The 22,128-nt window shown below is 40.3% G+C and overlaps 1 protein-coding gene across 1 annotated transcript in view; it reads left to right on the top strand.

Moving 5' to 3' along the window:
- The window catches only part of nnt (nicotinamide nucleotide transhydrogenase), a 35,664-nt gene extending 14,560 nt beyond the window's left edge, over positions 1 to 21,104 (top strand). Inside the window, exons 12-22 of the mRNA XM_078270977.1 lie at positions 2,416 to 2,526; positions 4,875 to 5,020; positions 5,182 to 5,377; positions 6,106 to 6,339; positions 7,173 to 7,333; positions 10,356 to 10,535; positions 10,866 to 11,025; positions 14,480 to 14,561; positions 15,964 to 16,082; positions 17,251 to 17,366; positions 18,424 to 21,104. Of these exons, the coding sequence (XP_078127103.1) occupies positions 2,416 to 2,526; positions 4,875 to 5,020; positions 5,182 to 5,377; positions 6,106 to 6,339; positions 7,173 to 7,333; positions 10,356 to 10,535; positions 10,866 to 11,025; positions 14,480 to 14,561; positions 15,964 to 16,082; positions 17,251 to 17,366; positions 18,424 to 18,573 (1,655 nt within the window). The 3' untranslated portion in view covers positions 18,574 to 21,104. The remainder of the gene's footprint in view (positions 1 to 2,415; positions 2,527 to 4,874; positions 5,021 to 5,181; positions 5,378 to 6,105; positions 6,340 to 7,172; positions 7,334 to 10,355; positions 10,536 to 10,865; positions 11,026 to 14,479; positions 14,562 to 15,963; positions 16,083 to 17,250; positions 17,367 to 18,423) is intronic.
- The last annotated feature ends 1,024 nt before the right edge of the window (positions 21,105 to 22,128 follow it).

Below are 22,128 nucleotides of genomic sequence, written 5' to 3'. Positions count from 1 at the left end.
CCAGAGTGAAACATGAAACAGAATAAATTTGGTAACAAAACACCATTAAATCTAACACGTAGTAAGTAATAGTAATAAAATATGTCAAACAAAGCATAAAACATTTAAACATCAAATAAAGACCTAGCTAGAGGAATTAAACATGTCACATATCGGTCCAGCAAGTCTCTGCAGAGTCCAAATAAAACATTCACATAAGGACACAAAGATTGTGTCCTTATTGTTGGCTGCAGCTTAACACAGTGGGGTTAAGAGGTTAGAGAGCTAAGTGCATGTGTGTGTTCTTGTGGCTTTGATCACTCTTAAGACCCACACTGGGGTAGGCAGTAACACACCGTCGGTGATCTTTGAGGGTCAGGGCAGTCCTTTGCTCGTTTACTCATGCACACACACCTATACCCTGTTTTCACATTACCGTCTTCACACAATCTAACTTGTTCCTCTGGGTCTGTGCCCTTTTACAATCTGCCCTGTTATATCTTCTTAAAGTTCATTTTCTGTTACACTGTCAAGTTTGTCAAATTCCATCCAAAAATGAGATTTCTTTAATTGTATTGATGAGATCATCACTGAATATCAGTAGAATACGAGATTGCGAATGAAAGAAATGAATACATGTTAAAGTTAATTTGACGGTTTTCCTTTCCTCCTTGTCTCCCGTTGGAGGTATTTTTTTCTTCATATTTCTTCATTATTTCTGTCACTGACTAACTGTGGTTATGGAAACAGTGACACCAACGGAACGCTGTTGTTGTGCCAGGCATTGTAAAGACACACACACACACACACACACACACACACACACACACACACACACACACACACACACACACTCTCTCTCTCTCTCTCTCTCTCTCTCTCTCTCTCTCTCTCTCTCTCTCTCTCTCTCTCTCTCTCTCTCTCTCTCTCTCTCTCTCTTGCAGACATTAGGGAATCATATTGGAATTTAGTGAGGGACAGTTATATTCTATTCTTCATGGGGAGATTATAGTGTTACAACCAGTAGTGACTCTGACTGGTGGGTCATCTAAAATTCTTCAGACACTGGTCTCATATCCAGTGGCTCATTGAGGCAGATCTTTATATCTGGTGTCTGCTAGAAATGCTTTAATCTACTTCAGAGCACTGATTCACTGTCCCACTCTGCCTGTAGCCTGGTAGCTGATGTTTGTCACACACCTACACCTACAGGACGTTGGCCCACCCAGCATCTCTATGTGTGTATGTGTCATAGTTGTCGTGTGCGTGTGTCCACTGATGCCTATTGGCTTTCTTTCTGGCTAATCTGTTAGTTGTGGTGGCCAGGCTTGCCTTTGATCTCTGCCTAAATGGTGTAACTGTACCTTCTTTTTTTTTTTGATCAAGTAGCTCAAGAAAAATAAGGTGTGCCGAATTGAGAAGGCTATAGCTGTTATTTCAATGTGTCAGATACATATTTGTTCTACATTTATAGTAGGGAAATATAGGTATTAGACTCGGTATCAGATACACCCAATATTAAAGGACTCAGACTAATCCAAAAATGGGCAAAGAGGTGTAGCGCGGATGGAGCTGAGGCAGACCGAATTAAGCCTACAGTCTCCTGTTGTCAGCAGCCACCTGTCACTCAAAGTGACACGCCCTTAATTATGCATAACTTCAAGCATTGATAGAATTTAAACGGTGAGTTATAATAAAAAAAATCATGCCCATACAGTTGTCATGAACGGAGAAATTAGCTACCGTTTTTTGTACCAGACTGTAAACATGTTTAATTCTGCTGTAAAGTTTGGACATTTTAACATGGGGCTCTACAAGGACTGACTCGCTTTTAGAGCCAGCCCCAAAAAAACTTAATTATTATTAGCCTGTGGAGAAAATTGATGATCAGTGGCATCATGACACACTTTCAGGTTTCAGGTTTCTTTGCGACTTTGTTAGAGTAAAAAAGGAGACTAGTTAGAAGGTTAAACTTCGCATTTGCCTCATTTAAAATTCAAACTAACACTACTGATTTCAAGCACAAACATGCACGCATACACACTCTCTACCTGCTACTCAGCCTAAATTGTACTCAAACACAATTCCGTGTGAATGCAGGCTCCCGGGGTGCTGTGTGTTGCATCTTACTGCCTGTAAGTCATTACAGGGCTGATGTTATCAAGGTTTCCTGAGCCTCTTTTGGTAAACACACACTCCCTCTCTTTCTCGCTCCTTCTCCTTTTATCTCCAAATCTTCCCTATTTCTGTCTTTTTCCAATGTGGAAAGCAGACTGAGTTTTCTGAAGAATGAAAAAAAATTGTCTATAGATGTTAAACAATAATGTTAATATGAACTGTTTTTATGACTGAATTAATGTTTCTTCACCAAATGTTGCAATGTCCTGTATAATCAAAGTGGAGGTTCATGAATACTAAAATATCCTTGTTCTGCAGGTCTGACGGCTGTGGGTGGTCTGTCCCTGATGGGAGGTGGCTACACCCCAACAACTACTGCTGAGACACTGGCTGTGCTGGCTGCCTTCATCTCCTCGGTCAACATTGCTGGTGAGTCACCCGCACATAGACACCTCACAGTGATCCCTGCCAGTTACAGCAACGATTAAAGTGTTTTATATTGATTGTACAATAACATGCTTTCGAACCAAGTTTTGCAGCTGCCCTCTGTACCCACCTGCTCAGTCCAGAGTCGGTGGCTCTGGCTTGGACCACACACATTCATCCCTGCTATTACCCTTAATAATTCCCATTATAATGACAGTGTTCCTGAAGTCATTATACTACTCATCACTCTCTAATTGGCCTGGGAAACAGAGTGTTCTTCCAGGGCTGAGGCATGAACTTTAATTTCTCCTGTTAGCTCACAGCTAGACACCAGGGGAGACTTTGATGCAACTCAATGAATAGTTAACTTGCATAATGGATCAGTTCAGCCTGTTTGTTAAAATCCACTGACGCTTCTTTAAGTTCTATGTGTGAGCAATGCAGGGCACCACAACATCTCTTAAGTTCAAGGCAAGGCTGTGAATCCTGCCACAAATGTAGGGCCCTCTAGGCTCTGTGGCATTACTGTTCAAACCACCTATTAGTCTTTTAGATTTCCCTTAACCAAAGCATGCTAAAATACCACAGCCTTTATAGACATACCTAGTTTAATTTCATTTTTGATCATCTACATGGGTTCCTTTCCACACGCACATTTTTAAGCGGTTTACCACATTGCCCATAAACCCCTGGGAACAGAAAAAAACATTCCATGGAAAGGGACAAAACACAATGGTGAAATTTAGCTCCAATAAAACCCTGACATTTTTGAGTCTGTGGGTCTGTTTTGAGGAACAGGTCCCTGGCCGTAGCTTCTTGTTCCCTTTGTGTCTCTGCAAGCCGTAAGATGTGGGAATGCATGGAAAACACCTGGGTCTGTTGAATATTTTGAGTATAATATGTTCACTTTCTCACAATCCGAATTTTAATCTGCGCTATCAGATTCCATATTTTCCGGTTATTGCCTAGGCCGTCAGCGTTATCAGTAAAACTCTGATTTTATAAGTGATTTCAAATAAAATAACATCCATGCTAGAAAAGGACCAGCTGTAAGTCTTTTGTTGAAAGGTTTTGACTGCAATAATGGATGACTAGGGATTTCAGGGGCACATGATAGGTTCTGTACGCAACATACAGAAGACTAATATAGCAGCAAACAAATATTTGCTATGTAAAGATATAGTGCAGTAATGGCGTCAAGCTACTGTATGTGTTGTAATCCGAGTTTCTCTGTTCTTTGGTTTGGCAGCCGGTCCAGCTGCGCGTGAGTGCCTTGTGCATCGGTATCAAACGCAGAGTGCCACGACAAAACCTTTGTATTTCACAAGTTGGGGAACAGTCTGTGAGAGCGTGTGGAGGCATACCCAGGCTACTTTTCTTTTCAGTATTTCAAGTACAGCTCCTTTAAGTTTGGCCACAATCATGGCGTGGCTCTATTGATGGCAATGTTAGTTGTCCGGTTGAAATATCTCAATAATGGGATGGATTGCCTTGAAAGGTTGTCATTCATGGCTCCCAGCGGATGAGTCCTAATTACTTTAATGATCCCCTGACTTGATGAGGTCGACATTAGTGGTTTCGAAGTAGATGTCTCAACAACAAAATTGATTGCCATTTAAAATTGTTGCATTCATGGCCCCCTAAGGCAGAATTCTAATCACTTTGGCCGATGCTCTGACATTTCCATTCTGGGTATAAAAAACCCAAAATAATCAAAATAAATGAGTGGATACTGGCTTTGCATTGTTAAAATACATGAGCATTCCTCCATATTAATATATTGACTTAGATTGGTCAGCAAAAATAATATTAGTCAGATTATGTTACATGTTTTAACTAGGACAGTCTACGACTAAAATTACTGGTGAGAAACAGGTGCTAGCCTCTGATTCACCCTTGTACGTATGGGTGCATGTGTGTGTGCGCGTTGCTACAATCATGCCACAGGGAAAAAAGGCAGACATACACATGGAAATGTGATCTCCTGCTGTAAAGCAATGAGACACCGTCTGGTCCCAGTTTGACACTTTTGAGGTTTTCTACTTGAAATATTTACTCTGACATAAAGTAGACTCATTAAATTCCTAACATTGGTTATTGGGCTTGGCAACCGTTTTTAGCTATTGGCTTTAAAACACCTGCTGTCTAAAAATAAGTATTTTTTCATGTACTTCAGGAGCCTCGACTTCCTACCTTTTACATCCCTGCATCAACACCCCGTACTCCTACTTAGTTTTATCATTTAAAGGTTTTTCTTATATATTACTACTCCTTTTTGTAAAGCAGCTTTTACATCTCATGTTGTGCCACTGTAAGTACAGGAGTTTTTATTTTCTCTGTGTCTCACCCAGGTGGTTTCCTGGTGACTAAGAAGATGTTGGACATGTTTAAGCGTCCCACTGATCCTCCAGAGCATAACTACCTTTATCTGCTTCCTGGTGGTGTCTTTGTCGGTGGCTACGCTGCTGCTCTGCAGTCTGGATACAACATTGAACAGGTGCGAGAGGATGTTTATGCCATACCCCCTGTGTTTTCCCAGATGTAGTACAGGACATTCCAAGGAAATCATTTGTCCCTATTTCTCATCCTGTGGCCCATCAGTCCTCGTCCATGACCCCCTTTTTCTTTTTCTCTTTTTTTGTCTCTTTCTCTTACCAGATGATGTATTTGGGCTCAGGTCTGTGCTGTGTTGGTGCCCTGGCTGGCCTTTCCAACCAGTCCACCGCCCGTCTGGGTAATGCTTTGGGTATGATGGGAGTCGCAGGGGGGATCATTGCCACTCTGGGTGCCCTCAAACCGAGTCCTGAGCTCCTGGCACAGATGAGTGCAGCCATGGCTGTAGGTGGTACTGCTGGTGAGTCTGTGTGTATTTATGTCAAAAGAAGGAGAGGGCAGACTTGCAGATACTAGACTCTTAATACTTGCAGAATTGTTTTGCAGCAGATTGCGTGTGTGTGTGTGTGTGTGTGTGTGTGTGTGTGTGTGTGTGTGTGTGTGTGTGTGTGTGTGTGTGTGTGTGTGTGTGTGTGTGTGTGTGTGTGTGTGTGCGTGTGTGTGTGTGCATGTATTCCAAGCTTGGCCAGATGAAGCAGCAGGTGTGCAGAGCTCATAGACATCTCTGTGATGTTTACACCAAACACAACATGACTAACTCCCTGCCAGACTCAGGAGGTCTGTCGAAATGGTCAGCAGAATGTATTACTCACTTCATCTCGCTCAATCAGAACAGTTTGATCATTTAAATGCTAATTGTTCCAGTAACAAAGCAGAACCTTAGACTAAACTATCCACACAGACAGTAATGCTCGTTGCCAGATACAGCAACATATTGCAAGGCTTCCTGCAGGACATGCACACACACAAAGTGTAGGCCCACTCACAAACATGGAATTTCCCCGAACTGGCCTCATCAGCAACACCTGGCTTCTCAGATGGACCCACTTCCCAGCAATCCTCTGAGTGTGTGTGCACGTGCTTGTGATTTGCATGTTGTTAGTGTGTGGGTCTTTCAGGGCCGATGCGCTTTATTTATTTGTTATCTCTCTCTCTCTCTCTCTCTCTCCCTCTCTCCCCCCCCTTTAGGCCTGGCCATTGCTAAGAAGATCCAGATCACCGACCTGCCCCAGCTGGTGGCTGCCTTCCACAGCTTGGTGGGGCTGGCTGCCGTGCTCACCTGTGTGGCCGAATACATGATCGAGTACCCGCACTTCGCCACAGACCCTGCGGCCAACCTCACTAAGATAGTCGCGTACCTTGGCACCTTCATCGGTGGAGTCACTTTCAGTGGCTCTTTGGTGGCATATGGCAAACTGCAAGGTGAGAGAAGCACAGTCGTGTATATACTTATTATTCCCTGCAGAGCAAACATGTACACTTCCAGTATGCTGATGCACAGACATCATTGCATTAATGCTATTATCGTGTTATAAAGCACATTCATCAAACAGTTGATGACACAGGTAGACAAAGAGAAGGCCTAAACAGCACATCGAATGTAGCCTATTATGTGTTTGGTATTTGACTCTTTATAGGGCTTACTTTACATGATATACATTACAAAAACCTTTGTTGGGAATTGGATTGGCTCTGGCTCCCACAATGTCTATCTCTCTTCTCTTTATTATATTGTTTTTTTTTTTAAAAACCACAGCAGTTTTCTTAAGGTGAGCTGCAGTTCCTTTTGCACTTTAATATGTAGGCATAATAAAATGAACATAGTGCATTTATTTATGTGAGTGAACTTCACTCAAAACAGGATTAATAGTATATTCCCTTTATGTCAGCTTGGCCGTTATCAACAAAAGAAGGTATGATGCTTCATGCCCACTGCTGCCTGCTGTGAAGGGAAAAGAGAAGTTCATTGGGTTCATGTGCTGGCACCAGTCCTAGCAGCCACACTCTAATTTCCATGTTGACTGCAAGTGTTTAATGAGGGCAAATTATGCATGAACATGACATTCAGTTAATGACAAGTCTCAAGTGGTGGCTGCTGAAGGATAAATCTAACGCTATACAAGCTTTTTTTCCGCTGTTGTATTTATTTATTAATCAGCTGTGAAATTGTTTTAGCAAGGCACAAGTGTTTACGTGCAGTTTTTAGGGGTGTTTGTATTAAATATTTTCTCTCCCTACTTCTTCTCTCCATGCAGGCATTCTGAACAGTGCTCCCCTGATGCTCCCTGCTCGTCATGCTCTGAACGGCACTCTTATGGCCGGCAGTATTGGTGGAATGATTCCCTTCATGCTGGATCCCAGTTACACTACAGGCCTCACTTGTCTGGGATCAGTCTCTGCTCTCTCCGCTGTCATGGTATGAGGCATGTGTGTATATCTACGGTCTGTTTTGGCACTCAGTTGGGCCGGTCAAGAGAAATATCGGCACTTAAATATTGCAGATTTGGAATTTTCTTACATGCTGACAGAACGTGTAAGAATGTTGACCTCAATAAACACCAGAAATTGGAAAAGGCATAAAAGAGTAAAATAAAACATGCTGCTGGAAGTGAGATTATGATGTAATATCTGAGGAAAAAGTAAGCAAAAGGGATTTACAAAAAAAAAGAAAGTAAAATAAGAGGCTTCTTGCACATTTAGTCAGCGTTGAGCAGAGAGCTGTTAATAGTCTGGCAGCCATAGTGGCAAACAGGCTTGACTTTGTAAAACTGCCAGGTTCCTGCTTGTATTTGACTCATTATATTAGTCTCCACCATTGTTAAGTCTTGCTTAACTTTTGAAAAAGTGTCACACTTCCTTGACTTTCATGTTAAGGAAATTAAAAAAAGAAGATGTATCAAAATATCTTAACTCTGCGTGTACAGTAGCAGTCAAATAGCCCCTAATCATGTCATAAAAAGTTATCTGCACGCACTCGAACACACATCAAATAATGCATAAAAACACTGACGGATTGAAGATTAAAGTTGTTGTTATTATTATTATTATAATAGCGAAGCTGCGTGGACCCTATTGTTATTGCCAGTATTCTTATTCTTCTTCTTCATCTTCCTAAGAAATCCATGTTCCCATGCACGATAACTCATCAAACTTTGCACATAAGTCCAGTCCTATGTCAAACTTAATCAGTGCGATTTGTAGCAATTTTGAAGTCCATCACTCAACTTTTTTGCAAAAATTGCAAAACTTTGTAAACCTATCTCCTCCCATATTTTCATCTAATCTAAACAAATTTTCATCATCACAGGTCTTTTACCCAGGAGACCGGGGTTTGTGTCCCGTTCTTGTCCCGCGCGTCACTGAAACGTACATTTTGTAACCCCACCCACGATCTTTTCCTAAACCTAACCCGTACTCGTACCGCATGTCAGTTAAACGTACGTCATAAGTAGTTTGACATTTGAGCCAGGGGGGGCAAAAAAACATTGTAGAAGCTGAGACCTGGCCTACCACTTGGGGAACACCGCACGAGCACATATGGACAAAACAAACATGCTAAATAAACATATGTTTATTTTTAAAGAAGATTTTATTTACATTGTAACAATTTGACAACTCGCCCTTATGAAATCCAATCATGGCACGGCTGTCTTGGAATGCGATAGACGGTGGCAAACTGCCCCCACACTTAAATTCAACTAAAATGTAACCGTGAACAATCAGTGTTGGAGCTCCAGTCTGTTGAGATGCCTATCCAAACGCAGAAACCAAGCGCAGTCACACCATAAAACGTTAAGACACATTGAGAAAAAAAGATCCGTATTTTGCCGTAATCCAATGACACGGATTTCACAGTAATTCACAGCGATCAGGAGATCCATTTCTCCGTTTAAACAATGTGGAATAAACCGTATAAAAGTCCAAATCTACACAAAACGCGCAATCAATTAGTAAGTTGACAGCAAATTTATATACATGGCATTTAGGAAACCTTTATTACAACGTTGGCACGGTAAGATGTCCAGACTAGTGCAACGGTAATTTTCGTTTTTTGCATCCTGCATATGCGTCTACAATGGTCTCAGGTGAGAGCCAGAGCCCTGAAAAAATATTTTTTTTACTAAAGCAGTAGGCCTATATGAAATCAGATGTATTACCTACCACCATTTAGTTGTTTTGTGTTATTTAAAATATTTATAAAATATCTGGTCATGCCATGAAACAATGCAATTACCCGCTTCAGCCGCCGGGGGGGGGGGCAGTGCTCCCCCTGCCCCCCCGCAAACTCCGCGTATGACGTACGTTCCGACCCAGAGAGTCAAAAAGTGATGCCAAGTGAGTGAGAGTGAGAATGTGTTGTAGGCACCACTCACCAACCCTCACTTAAACAGTCGCCCTGTTCCTTGGGCATAATCAACGGGATGAACAGGAATGTCTCTGATTGCCACTTTTCTCCTCTTTCTCTTCTCCATCCACCACTTTTTCCTTTTCCTCCTCAAAATGCTCGGCCCCGACCATCGCTGCAGAGTCATCGTAATCAGAACTTAAATAATGACAAAACATGTTTCATGAAAGTTTACTTTCACAATCAGGGCAGGCCATCAGTGATTCACACATCAGTTTTTACTGTTTGATGAGAAGCAAAAACAACATAAATGTGATACGTTTTTTGGCAATTTTTTTAATCTAGAAAAAATTTATTAGATATACTGATATATTAGATATACTGTAGTCTTGATAGGCCTTGGTAGTTTATCTCCAATTCCGAAAATAGATTCTAATCAGGTGAATCCAGGCAGAGCAAACGGAACGCACACACTAATGTAACTACTGTAAAAAGAAGATGAAAAAAAGTGACGTGTTACAATTTCATTTTTTTGCTTGCTTTGCATATGTACATGTGTTGCTTGGAAAATCAGCAACTGGAGTCAGTCCCAGAAAAAGTGATCAGTGCATCCCTAGAGAGGTTAGCAGAATATCATTTCAGTTGATCTCTAATCAGTCTTTAAAGTACAGTATAATGTATCATCTCTTGTGCGTGTTAGTCTGTTCTTTCACTTGCTCAAGTTCCTAAAAATAAAGCTACAGTATGTCAACTAGAACAATCTATGATGTGCACCTGGATACCACTGCTGCTTTGATAACTACAGTTGGCCCTTGTTAAACAAAACCTGCACAGATGATAGAGCGATGGAGAACAAGTGAATTTGATTGTGAAAAATGTAAGTGAAGCTGGAAAGGCTGTTTTTTCCTCATGTGGAAAAAAAATTGTTGTGTTTAAAAAAATAAAAATAAAATCAGTACATCACTAAGCTAGCAAGTTCCAGTTGTTATGGAGGGAGAGATCTTTTTTGCTGTGGCGTTCACTGTATTAAACAGATAATCTGATTACAGCAGTGGATGAAACGCCTCTCCTGTTTTCTTCTTCTCGTCTTTAGGGTGTAACCTTGACAGCTGCTATTGGGGGCGCTGACATGCCGGTGGTAATCACCGTACTGAACAGTTACTCGGGCTGGGCCCTGTGTGCTGAGGGCTTCCTGCTCAATAACAACCTGCTGACCATTGTCGGAGCTCTCATTGGCTCCTCCGGAGCCATTTTGTCATATATTATGTGTGTGGTAAGTGGAGCGCAAGTTTAAAAAAACATGCATTGTACTGCCGCTGCCCCGAATCTCTGCAAAACTGCTGTCAATTGATGCGTTTTGTAGATCAGGACAGTTTCATGTGGTTGTTCCTCTCCTGTCCACCAGGAGGGACTCTAACTTTACCACTGTAGAGTATCTGTTATAATTAAAATCTCAGGTCACAAATGTGTGTTTTTAGGAATTTTCCCTTTTAAATTTCCTCTGATTGCTGTGTTTTGCTGTACGCAGTCAATGACGTAAAAACGAAAGGTAATATAATCATAAAAACAAAAAGAAATCCAGAATATGTTTCTTCCCTCTCAGGCCATGAACCGTTCACTGGCTAACGTGATCTTGGGAGGTTACGGCACGTCTTCCACCGGTACAGGAAAGCCCATGGAGATCACGGGGACACACACGGAGGTCAACGTGGATCAGACCGTCGACATGATTAAAGATGCCCAGAGCATAATCATCACTCCAGGTAAGAACACAAAATACACACAAATACAAGAACACACACTTCAGAGGGCTTGTATGTGAGTGGAAAAACATGGTACTTTGACTTTGCCAGTCTTTTTTTTTTTCAGCATAAGCGAAGTGTGTGTTCTGTTTATTTAACCCTTTCTTGACCTATGTTGCATCACCATTTTGCTAGGCTAATTGACAAGTCATGGTAGAGTGGTCACACACACACACACACACACACACACACACACACACTCTTAGGTTTCTGTGTGGTCGTCAGTCCCAGGTAAATAGACATTCTACAGTGCAGCGTATATGTGCAAGGTCAAGGGAAAATGAGATGGAATGAGGGTATGCTTGGTTTATGTTGACAATTCAAATATTACGTACAAAATGGGCTTCTAGTTCCTTTTTCGGGGTTAAAGCACGGGTCCTAACTTTGTTCCAGGTACAAGCTTTTCTTCTTTTTACATGTTTTCAATATTTTACTTTAAATACGTGTCTGAACCTGCCACTTGGACTATTATGATGGTCCTTGGTGGTGCTGTCTTCAAACCATCATTGTGTGGCCCGGTGACATGTCAGTCCTCTCGCCAGACTGGTCCAAGTTCCAAAGATTTGTTTTACTCACGTGGGTACATGTAAACACAGACTAAAGGCATCCAGCCTGCAAATTGGTGATTCCAGTCACAGTGCTGAGTGCTTATATACAAAAACGAACTCTTGAGAGGAAGCCTCTGCAATTTACAAGAACTAGTACAGTGCCCGTTCAAATTGCGCTTGTTTGGAACGGCCCGATTGCTTGGCCTGTGGTATTGTTGCTTGTAGCTTTCTCCAGAACCGTTTTTTCTCAACCTTTATTGTGCAGTCATGTAGTTTAATTCACAGTTTATTATTATCCAATATCCAACGCTGTTCAAACTGCTCCAAATTCCAAACCCCAAGTTCTTTGGCTACCCAGGAAACCAAGTGGAAGTAGATTGAATAAACGGTTTATGAGATATTTCAAAGACAGACAGACACACACACACACACACACACACACACATACATACAGATATTTATTAATTTATTAGAGAGATTAAAGTGGTCACATGGTTGAGAAGAGAATACAAGTGGAAAATAAGTGATCCATGTAGCAGCATCCAAAAAAAACATTTTTTTTCCTTTTTTGAGACCAACAGAAGACAAAGAGGAACACGTCTGACAGCTGAAACCAAAAACAGACCAAAGACATTTTGAGTTGGAAGGAGTGGAAGAAATGATAGAGCGGAAATAAAATGATTTTCTTTTTTAGCCTTTTTTCAAAATGTTCTACAAACACCACCCCACCAAGACCAATATTAACATGCCAGACATTTCTTTGGAGGATTATAGAAAAACATGAACCAGTGAAATATGAGGTTAAGAATAAGTAGAAACAAATCATAATAGAACCAGTCAAAGTAATTTTATGAATTGAGAGATTTGAAAGACATCTGTCAGTACATTGTTAATTCTCTCGGCAGTTGCAACATTTGTATCAAACATTAGTGCAAAGTTTATATGCTCTTGTACAGACATCAATAAAGTGACATAACAAGTATATGTATTAAAAGTTAACACATCACATCAGCTGATGTATACAGGTATTTGTTGCTAACGACATCGACTTAAGAACACATACCATATAAATGCATGGTTCTTCTCTCCGCCCTTGTAGTGAGCAGTCAGACTAGTATTGTTACCCAGCGCAGGCTTTCAGTCAGCCCCCTTGTTTTCCATTTTGACCAGTCTCCCTAATTGGAGCCGTCACAGTCACTTTGCCTGATTGACATCTGTGGAAACGGTTAAGACTTTGCCTGATAAACATAAGTGTTTTCCTGGCTTCGTCTGGCCCATGTCCGCATGCCCTAGGTCCACTTGTTTTTCTTACAGGAGAAACTCCAGAGAGAATATTTGAAGCACGAGTAATGAAATAACTGTGATGGAGAGGAAAAAAAAGGTGAAAACCATTACATTTTTAAGCTGCACTGCAGACAGTCAACAATGTTTCTTGTAGAGTTTTTTTTTCCTCCTTTCTTTATGCTGAGTTTGAAACCTTGTCATTTTGACTGGTGGGATGTAACAAGATAGATCCTGACTGTTTGTTGTGACAAGGCTAGTAAACACCACTGGACCGTTTGACGTGTGTTTGTGTGTGTGACGCTCTGATAAAAATCAAGTCCCACACACTAGCAATATTAAACATGAAAGAAGTCTGAGGCTTGGAGAAAAAAAGCATATACTGTGTATAGAATTCAATGCCAGTTCCCTTCTAAAAGGCTGAATGTAATCTGAATGTTAATATTATGATTTAAAGTATCACAGTAAGAGAAAGTGGTTAGTTGAAATACATATATATTTGAGAAGTACTTTTTGGTCTTATTTATCGTTCAATCCATCATCTGGAACTCTTACAGCATCGATAACATAGTCATTAAACCATAATAAAGTTGCAGTAAGGGGCGGTCAGCCTCAGTGCAGAGCATGTATAATGTTTTACTTAAGGGCACCTCAGTATGGTAAATCTTTCCTTAAAGGACAATTCTGGCGCACAACGAACCTCGGGGTTAATAACAGACGTGTACCCACTCGGCCGTTCTCTGGGACATGTTTTCATGCTAATCGAATGTGTTTGTAGCTTGAAACAAGCTAGCGCGGATCGCTGATTAGCTAGTATTCGGGGCACAGGTAAAGTAAAAACAAATTGCTTATTATACCACTAAAAAGGCTCAAAATATCACCACACTTCAACGGTAGCATAATGAGGGTCCGTAAATGTTAACCGAAGCGTTGAGAACATTGTAAGTGTACAGACAGTTTATTAAAAAGATAGTTTAGAAAGACCGTAGCTCCCAAGACGGCGGCCGCCTGTATACGAGAACGCGACTGTCTTTATAATCTATCTTTTTTTGTACACTTACAATGTTCTCAATGCTTCGGTTAACATTTAGGGACCCTCATTATGCTACCGTAGAAGTGTGGTGATATTTTGAGCCTTTTTAGTGGTATAATAAGGGATTTTTTTTACTTTCCCTGTGCCCCGAATACTAGCGTTGTTGCTGTTAGCATAGTAACTTTTGGTTAATACTTGTCATTGTTTTATGTGCTGTTGAGCATATTACACCATTTCTGGGTTGGTAAAGGTTAGGTAAAGTTAAAGGTATTATTTTTATTATCGATTAGCTAGTCTTCAGATTATTTTCTCAATTAATCAATAAATCGTTTTGTCAGTCAAATGTAGCAAAAAATGCCCATCACAATTTCCCAGAGCTGAGAGTGACATATTCACAAGACTTAGAAGATATATAGTTTACTATCATAATTTTACTACTATAAAATCAGAAAATGTATCTGTAACAACATGAGTTTTTGTCTCAGATATCACAAATGTGTCTTGGACAGGTAAATCGTGGCGCTAATTCTTACCTGTTGTTTTAATCTTTCAGGTTATGGACTCTGTGCTGCAAAGGCCCAGTACCCCATCGCTGAGTTGGTGAAAATGCTTAAAGATGCTGGCAAGAAAGTCAGGTAAAAAAAAGCTACTTAGGGGGTCTGAAAAGTCACTAAATCTAGCGACAAAGTCACTAAGTTGGCAACACTGCACTGAAGCACCACACAGTGTTGGAAATCAGATTTACATTTTCTTTTTCTTTTAATGTAACGCATTATTTAGAACGGTAAATAGTCCGTTTCACCTGAACTCCTTTAGTAGGTGTCCTATGACACTTTTTTAGGGACACACTGCAGCCAATCAGAATTGAGTATTCACCCAGTCCATGGGATAAACTACAGTAACTACTGTTTCTCAGGCAAACAGAGTTGTGAAATACAAGTAGTACAAGGCGTGTTCATAAGCAGTCAACTGTAATTTCTACAGATGAATAGCTAGATAGTTATATATGTAGATAGATAATACAGTATAGATGGATGTACATGTAGATTAAGAAGAGGAGGAAATAAAGTCACATTTTTACCCACTACAAGATATAAGCTGAGCCATGAAGGAAGAAGAAGAAGTGGTTTTGGGCTTGATGACAAGAAGATGGGACAGATAGGAAGAGACCTGTTTGTGGAGAAAGAACAAAAAAAAGGGAAATGCGAAAGAGAGTAGAGGAAGGACAAGGTACAGCGGAAGCTTGTGTAATTGTGCTGCCTCAGTCGTTTGATCCTGGCTGTTGCAGCTGCTGCTACTTAGAGCATTTGTACTTGATTAGAGGAAAGTGGGTGGTCAGAAAATCAACTCTTCACCCTGATTTCTTACTCTTTCTCTCCAATTTTTCTCTGTTCTGTATTTTAATGCATCTATCTATCTATCTCCGTCTGAATGAACCATATGCTGTTTTACTCTCTTCCTTACACACTACAGTTTATTGACCGTATGAGGTTCGGAAGCACAACACACTTCCGCTGCCCTCTCCAAGATCAAAGCAACTTCCCACTGTCCTCTAATGCATGTAAATGGTATGGATTTACATGAAGGGCAGAAAAGGACTTTTTCAATCGGCAGCCACAGTCACTAATAAGGCCCAGAACCGACAGACCATTTTCACTCTGAATCAGCCTAAACTCGTCCAACATAACAGAAAATAAATCTCCAAATCGGTCAGAGAGAGCCAGCCACCAGAATTCAGTGGCTGGTGGTAATTTCCTACCCTGATTACATGACATGGCTAATTGAGTTTGAGAGCTTTGTATATCCAGTCACACACATGCGTACACACTCAACAAATAATACATAGTCAAGGAGTGCAATAGGAAGTGTGTGAGTAACCAGACTATAATCACACAACGTCTCTCAACTCCACTTGTGAAAAATCTCCATCTTATTGTCTCTTTCTCTGCCCGACTCCATTCATTTTGATCCGATCTCCCCTCTCCATGATTAGAGGAGGGACCGTGTTAAAGTACTCATTAAATGTTGTTTTTACAGGTTTGGTATTCACCCTGTGGCTGGCCGTATGCCTGGTCAGCTCAATGTGCTGTTGGCTGAAGCGGGTGTCCCATATGATATTGTCCTGGAAATGGAGGAAATTAATGAAGACTTTGCCGGTAAGATCCAGTCCTCTCTTGTCTTTTACATACTGTACCTGCCATCAATTTCTTGACTGATTCATCCAGAATTACTGGGACCCAACATGTTTGATTTTGCTTCAGCTTTTTAGAGAGTGAAGTTAAACGTACAATATGTCATTTATCTGCCGCTAGGGGTCTCTCAATCAAAACAATAAGAAAAGACGCAGATTGGTGATGTTGTGAAGTAGCTTGGGATCTGGGATCTGGGATTTGTTGTCTTCACCACCATTGTCGTCATTGCAGTCAGCTTCTCCCGGTTAGAATTCCTTGAGTATTCATTGTTCATGAGGTTTTTGCCAGGAGCCAAATGTGGTCCCCTCCTCTCCAAAACCAAAGGACCAGGTTATAAAAACTGGTAAAAAAAATACTGAATAAAGCAGTTTCACGTTAAAAATCAGTGTTTCTCCGACACTGTTTGGCTTGTCGGCGGAGGGGCTGGAAGCCAAGCTGCCGCTTACATTCTCTCAGCTTGTTTCTCTGATAACACTAACCAAATGTAATAGAAATGGGCCGTTACCTAAATTCAAATTACAGACTTCTCTGGGTTTTAACATTGTTGAAAACATTTGGGATAATTACAATTTGATATATTATAATAATAAATAACATAGTTCTAGTCGTTTTTAGAACCTTTTAATGTGGAAATGTTACATAGTATACCTTTTTTAAGAGAATAGTTTGACATTTTAGGAAATGGACTTATTCGCTTTCTTGCCGAGAGTTAGATGACAAGATTGTGATCTGCTCAGTATAAAGACTGGCAGCTAGAGACAACGGCTAGTCCTCTCAGTCCAAAAAAAACAAAAAAAACAATGTGCTGACCAGCATTGCTAAAGCTCACAAATGAATACATTATATATCATTTGTTCAAGCTGTACTCAAATCAAAGTATCAAAATGACAAGTTGTGGTTTTATGGGGAATTAGGTTGTGGAATTATTTCTTGGCTAGGACTTCCTGGAGTCTCCGCTGGTTGCCTGGTAACCTGACAGTGACAACAAGACTAAAGTGATATAATTTGAGTTGATAAGCGAAAGATTGGATAAGATATAACGTCATGGAGTCAAAGGCCAAAACTAATAAATCCCGTAAAGATGAGGTAAAAGCATTGTTATCTGATTTAAATGTGTTGGGTGTCCAATCAGAAACCGACCTGGTCCTGGTGATCGGTGCCAATGACACAGTGAACTCAGCCTCCCAGGAAGATCCTAACTCTATCATTGCTGGTATGCCTGTTCTGGAGGTCTGGAAGTCTAAGCAGGTGAGACATCTGGTACATGCATGTGTGATAATGATGTTGTCCTAAAGCCCAAAAAGATGGAGAGGAATGGAAGATTTTACAACTGGCCTGCTTTTTATCGCCACAACTGAATGTTGGAGTCCACACCCGTAGAGGGGCCTCCATTTGAAGACACGCACACAAACCTAAAGAAGTACATACTCAAACACACTCAGGCTCGCATACATAGACACAGATTTTTCCAGTTCCAGGTGCAGTCCCATCCTGATCCCATTAGTGGTGGCTGTGTCGCTGTGGAATGACGACATTCGGAGCATCCCACTGGCACCGCTCCGAGATCTGGGATTTATACAGCGCTCCCACTTGTTTCCACACACTTTCCCCCAGGGAAATCAAAGAGGACATTCTACCTAACCACACACACTCATGTGGATGCACACACACACACACTTACAGGTGCACAGATAAAAACGCACAAGGACTAAAATTTGGGTTTTACAAAAAATCACACGAATGCTTTTAAACAGTCATTCCTAAGTGCCCAGTTATGCATACATGAGTCATGACACAAACTACTTTTTTTATACACAACTTTGGACTTTTGTTGAAATCAAACATCTTTATTGAATTCATGTTGTCCAAAACAAACTATGAAGGAGTTTCAGGTTATAATTTAATTAGGTTTAATTAAACCTAATTTAATTTAATTGATTAAATTTAATTTAATCAATTAAATTAAATTTAATTGATTGATGCTCAGTATTTTTTATTTTTTTATTTAATCAATGTAAATGTGTTAATACAGCAGCTGTTAAATTGCAAACATCCCAGCATTATTTCTAGATCCATGGTCAATAGACAGAGGTTGTTGAGAAGGAGAGAATGCCAGGGATGAGGGTGAATTTCTGGTTTTACTTCAGAAAAGTTGGCATAGCTTGAAACAGAATTTTAAAATTATTTTTAAAAGCTTCTTCAGTATTTTTACATCTAATTGTCCAATTAGAGGCTAATGTGTGTGTGTGTGTGTGTGTGTGTGTGTGTGTGTGTGTGTGTGTGTGTGTATTTCCTCCCACTCCAGGTGGTTGTAATGAAACGTTCTCTGGGTGTGGGATACGCAGCTGTTGACAACCCCATCTTCTACAAGCCCAACACTGCGATGTTGCTAGGCGACGCCAAGAAGACTTGTGATGCCCTGCAAGCCAAGGTCCGCGAGTCCCAGAGCCAGTAAGGCGGACACCTCCACTTAGAGCACACATGGAGCGAGGAAGGTCGAAGACAATGAAAGTTTTTCCAAAAATATCTCCACATTAAGATGATCTTTGTCCGATTGTGACTCAGCCAATTAAGTAAAGCTGATTTCAAAATGTTTTTGGCACACCCTTCCTATCATCTATGAATAAAAGAAATACAAATTAAATTTAAAAAAAAAAAGCCCTTGTGCAGTAGGATCCAAGCAATGCAGATATTGTAGTTCTTCTATTAGTGCTTCCACTGTAGTGATGTAGTTAGATCCAGATTTACAGGCATGTCTTTTATTTCTAGATAATAAATGAAGGGTATGTCAACAAATGTATGTGGTCTGTGTAATCTGGGCAGCAACCGACAGTGTCATCTTCATTATAGACACCTATATTAATGTAAAACAACAATGAAATGTAGATGCATTATGTTGTTGTAAAATTCTCTATTAAGATATTTTAGGAAATAGTCAATAGTTGAAAGAAAATTTGAGATGAATTGGAATTAAAAAGAAACAAAAGCTGAGCTATAAAGGTGAAAACCAGAAGAAAGAGATATGAGACTAAAGCACTCATGTTTTTCCACACTGTTAGGTGTTTTCCCCAACGTTTTCTCCAGAGATTCCTTTTATTATTATAAGGTAATTTGCTGTTCCCTTTGATAGATTTAATCGCCCAAATGCTAATGTTGCACCTTATTTTTCTGTACAAGTAAGAAGAAAAAAAGCAGGATAGTGCACCATTTTTGTAAAGTTCTTTCAGTTCCCGTTTTTACGGTATTGAGAGATTTTTGTATCGGTCTAATTACTATTATAAACCTAGAAAATCTCATTCTAGAAGCTATAGCTGACTATAGAAATCTAGAAATCTAGTTTTTCTCTAGCTATTTTCTTTTTTTCTTTTCACTCGTGACCTCCACCTATGCCTCTAGTGCAGCAATCACACATGGATCCAAAAACATTAAAGATCCATTCAAACCTTGTCTATCAAGCATTTAAGGCAATCAACCAAATGGATCTTAGCTTTTTATTTTTAAGTGTGAGACCACAGCTGTCATGTAATGCTAGTAAAGACTGTAACTACTCCCACAAACAGACACTCTGATAGCTGAATGGATTTTATGATGTTTTTGAACCAGGTGCATCACATCATCCTGTGTGGTACTGATGCTACAGTACATGTGCTCTGAGACTAGCCTTTGGTCTTTGCGGTAAAGGAGTGTGGTTTTTTTTCTTTCTTTTTTAAGTGAATGTGGCTCCATCCACTCCAATATGTGAGTCCTCATTATTTTTCTAGAGGGAAATTAAGGATCACTGTTTGTAAACTAGGGCCAGATGTTAACCTAGCTGTTTTGTAAAGAGTCTAAAGCAACATTGCATTCAATTAGTCATGACATTCAGAATACATGAATTGTTCAACGTTATTATTATCCATTTCTAAATGAATCTTGTCCCTTTTTTTCCTTTGCCATAAACATAAACTTGTGCCAAAACTTCCCCTTTTAAACTCAATCTGGATAGATTGGGCACAAATATAGATGGACTGGTTGCTGTTAAACCGCTTAATTATTGAAAGTAATTCTTGAAAGATCACTGACAAAATGACAGTAGCTCCCACTCTACACCTAACTAACCAATAACTATATCACCAGAAACCTAGTCCATCGGGTTTTAATTTTTGACTAAGGTTGGATTGCTGCCATCCTGTTAATCACTTCACCTTCCACAGTTTTGATGGTCCTGATACAGTAGATTTAGAATTAGTAAGAAGTTTTCCTGGTACCAGGTTTGAGGAACAATAGGTCACGAGGTGACAGGGCAGCAGTTTTCATTACTTTTAAAATCTATAATAAGTACTGTAAGAAGTTAGTTGTTATAGTTTTGTCCTTGGACCGAATACATTGACCATGACAACTATCCTACCTCTCCATATAACGACCAATAACTTTCCAGAGGACCCTCATCTGACCAATAACCCTTGACTGAAATGACCACAGGATGTCTAACAGACCATCAGTCAGCTCTCATTAATCCTAAACCTGACCAATTGCCTTCTGTTTTGTGTTCACATTGTGTTTTTTAACCATTAGACCTCAGTTTGCCGCTGGCTAGTTGACTGTATGTTATGCAAGTGTAGAGCTGCAGATGTCATTGGTGCTCAAGAGGAGTTATTGTTCTTCCACGTCAATTTACACAATTGCAGTCATTAGGGACTATTAGATTGAAATGTTTGCTTAACATTTGTGGCTTGTTGCTGTTTTTGAGGTATTGATCAAATTAAGGGAGATAAAGAATATTAATAGTTTTGCTAATGTGCCCCTTATCTTTTTTCGCCTTCTTAAGGAAAGTATTTTTGTAAAGAGGCACCATGTTTGTGCAGAGCAACAATGGGGTTTTTGAAGTTGACAGTGTTTCAGTGCACCATGTTAGGGCGATGAAATGATGAAATGTACTGTGAATGTTTTTCCCTGTTGTTTCTCATGAAACATTTTCATCCCTAATAAACTTGTATTTACACTAGATGTTGCCTGAGTGTGTCATTCCTTCCCTGACACACTCTTAAAGGTGCAATTGAATTTCCTGATAATAAACAAGTGGATCTGCAAGGATTTCTCTGAGGTCTACCACAGCTTTGATGGTAAGACCGGCAGGGTTGAAAACTCAAATACCTTTAGCAATTACCTGGATCGAGGATCATGAGGGGAAGGAGTTGTATCCACACTCGCACACATACTTCATCTGTGCAGTGCTGCGTCACAGAGGGTACACCAAATAATGTAAACACTTTGTGCAAAATAATTTTAGCTATATCAGAATCTGGCAATCAGCACTTTGATTGGATGGAAATTAAATGCAGCTGAAGACCTCAAGATAACAGTATAACTACTTAAAAGAAGTCACGATAAGCCATTGAAATGCAGCTAGGAAGTGGTTTCTTTTTGCTGTCCTGCCACCAGTGTCATGCAATGAGCATGTCTTCTATTCCAAAAATGAAGCTATGAGATGAACATAATAGCTCTGCCTTGATGAGGGATAGTGGGAAGAAGGTACACACGCTGGTTAGGAAAGCCACCTCTGCAACCTCAAAGTGTCCCTGTGCAACAGAATGGGATCGCATGAGTTTGTCATGAGGGTTGTGATGATGACTGAAATGTAAATATCAGTTTGTGTAATATTTTCACCTACAAGCGGCACTTGATTGCTATTCATCAGCGGAGAGTGAACTGGAGGTACTTAGAAGGGGAGTGGTGCCTACAGAGATGGAGTAGATTAGACCATAGATTTATGAAGATGGGGATTGCATGTGTGTGTGATGAGGGTGTCTTCATCCTGTAACAAGTAGCACTCAGACAGGCTGTTATCTGCTCTCAGGCTGGATGATATCTAAAGAGAACTGTCACTCCCACAGCAGAGGCCAGATGTGGAGATAGTGAAAAAGAATGGGCTATCACTTATTTTGTGTGCTGTCCGAATTGTTACCTTCTTGTGTGTGTGTGTGTGTGTGTGTGTGTGTGTGTATGTGTCTAAGAGAGAGAGAGAGAGCAT

The sequence above is a fragment of the Sander vitreus genome, chromosome 16, assembly GCF_031162955.1.
Source record: "Sander vitreus isolate 19-12246 chromosome 16, sanVit1, whole genome shotgun sequence".
Taxonomy (NCBI): Eukaryota; Metazoa; Chordata; class Actinopteri; order Perciformes; family Percidae; genus Sander; species Sander vitreus.
Note: the sequence above shows the minus strand (reverse complement) of the source record. Positions and strands in the feature narration are given on the sequence as shown.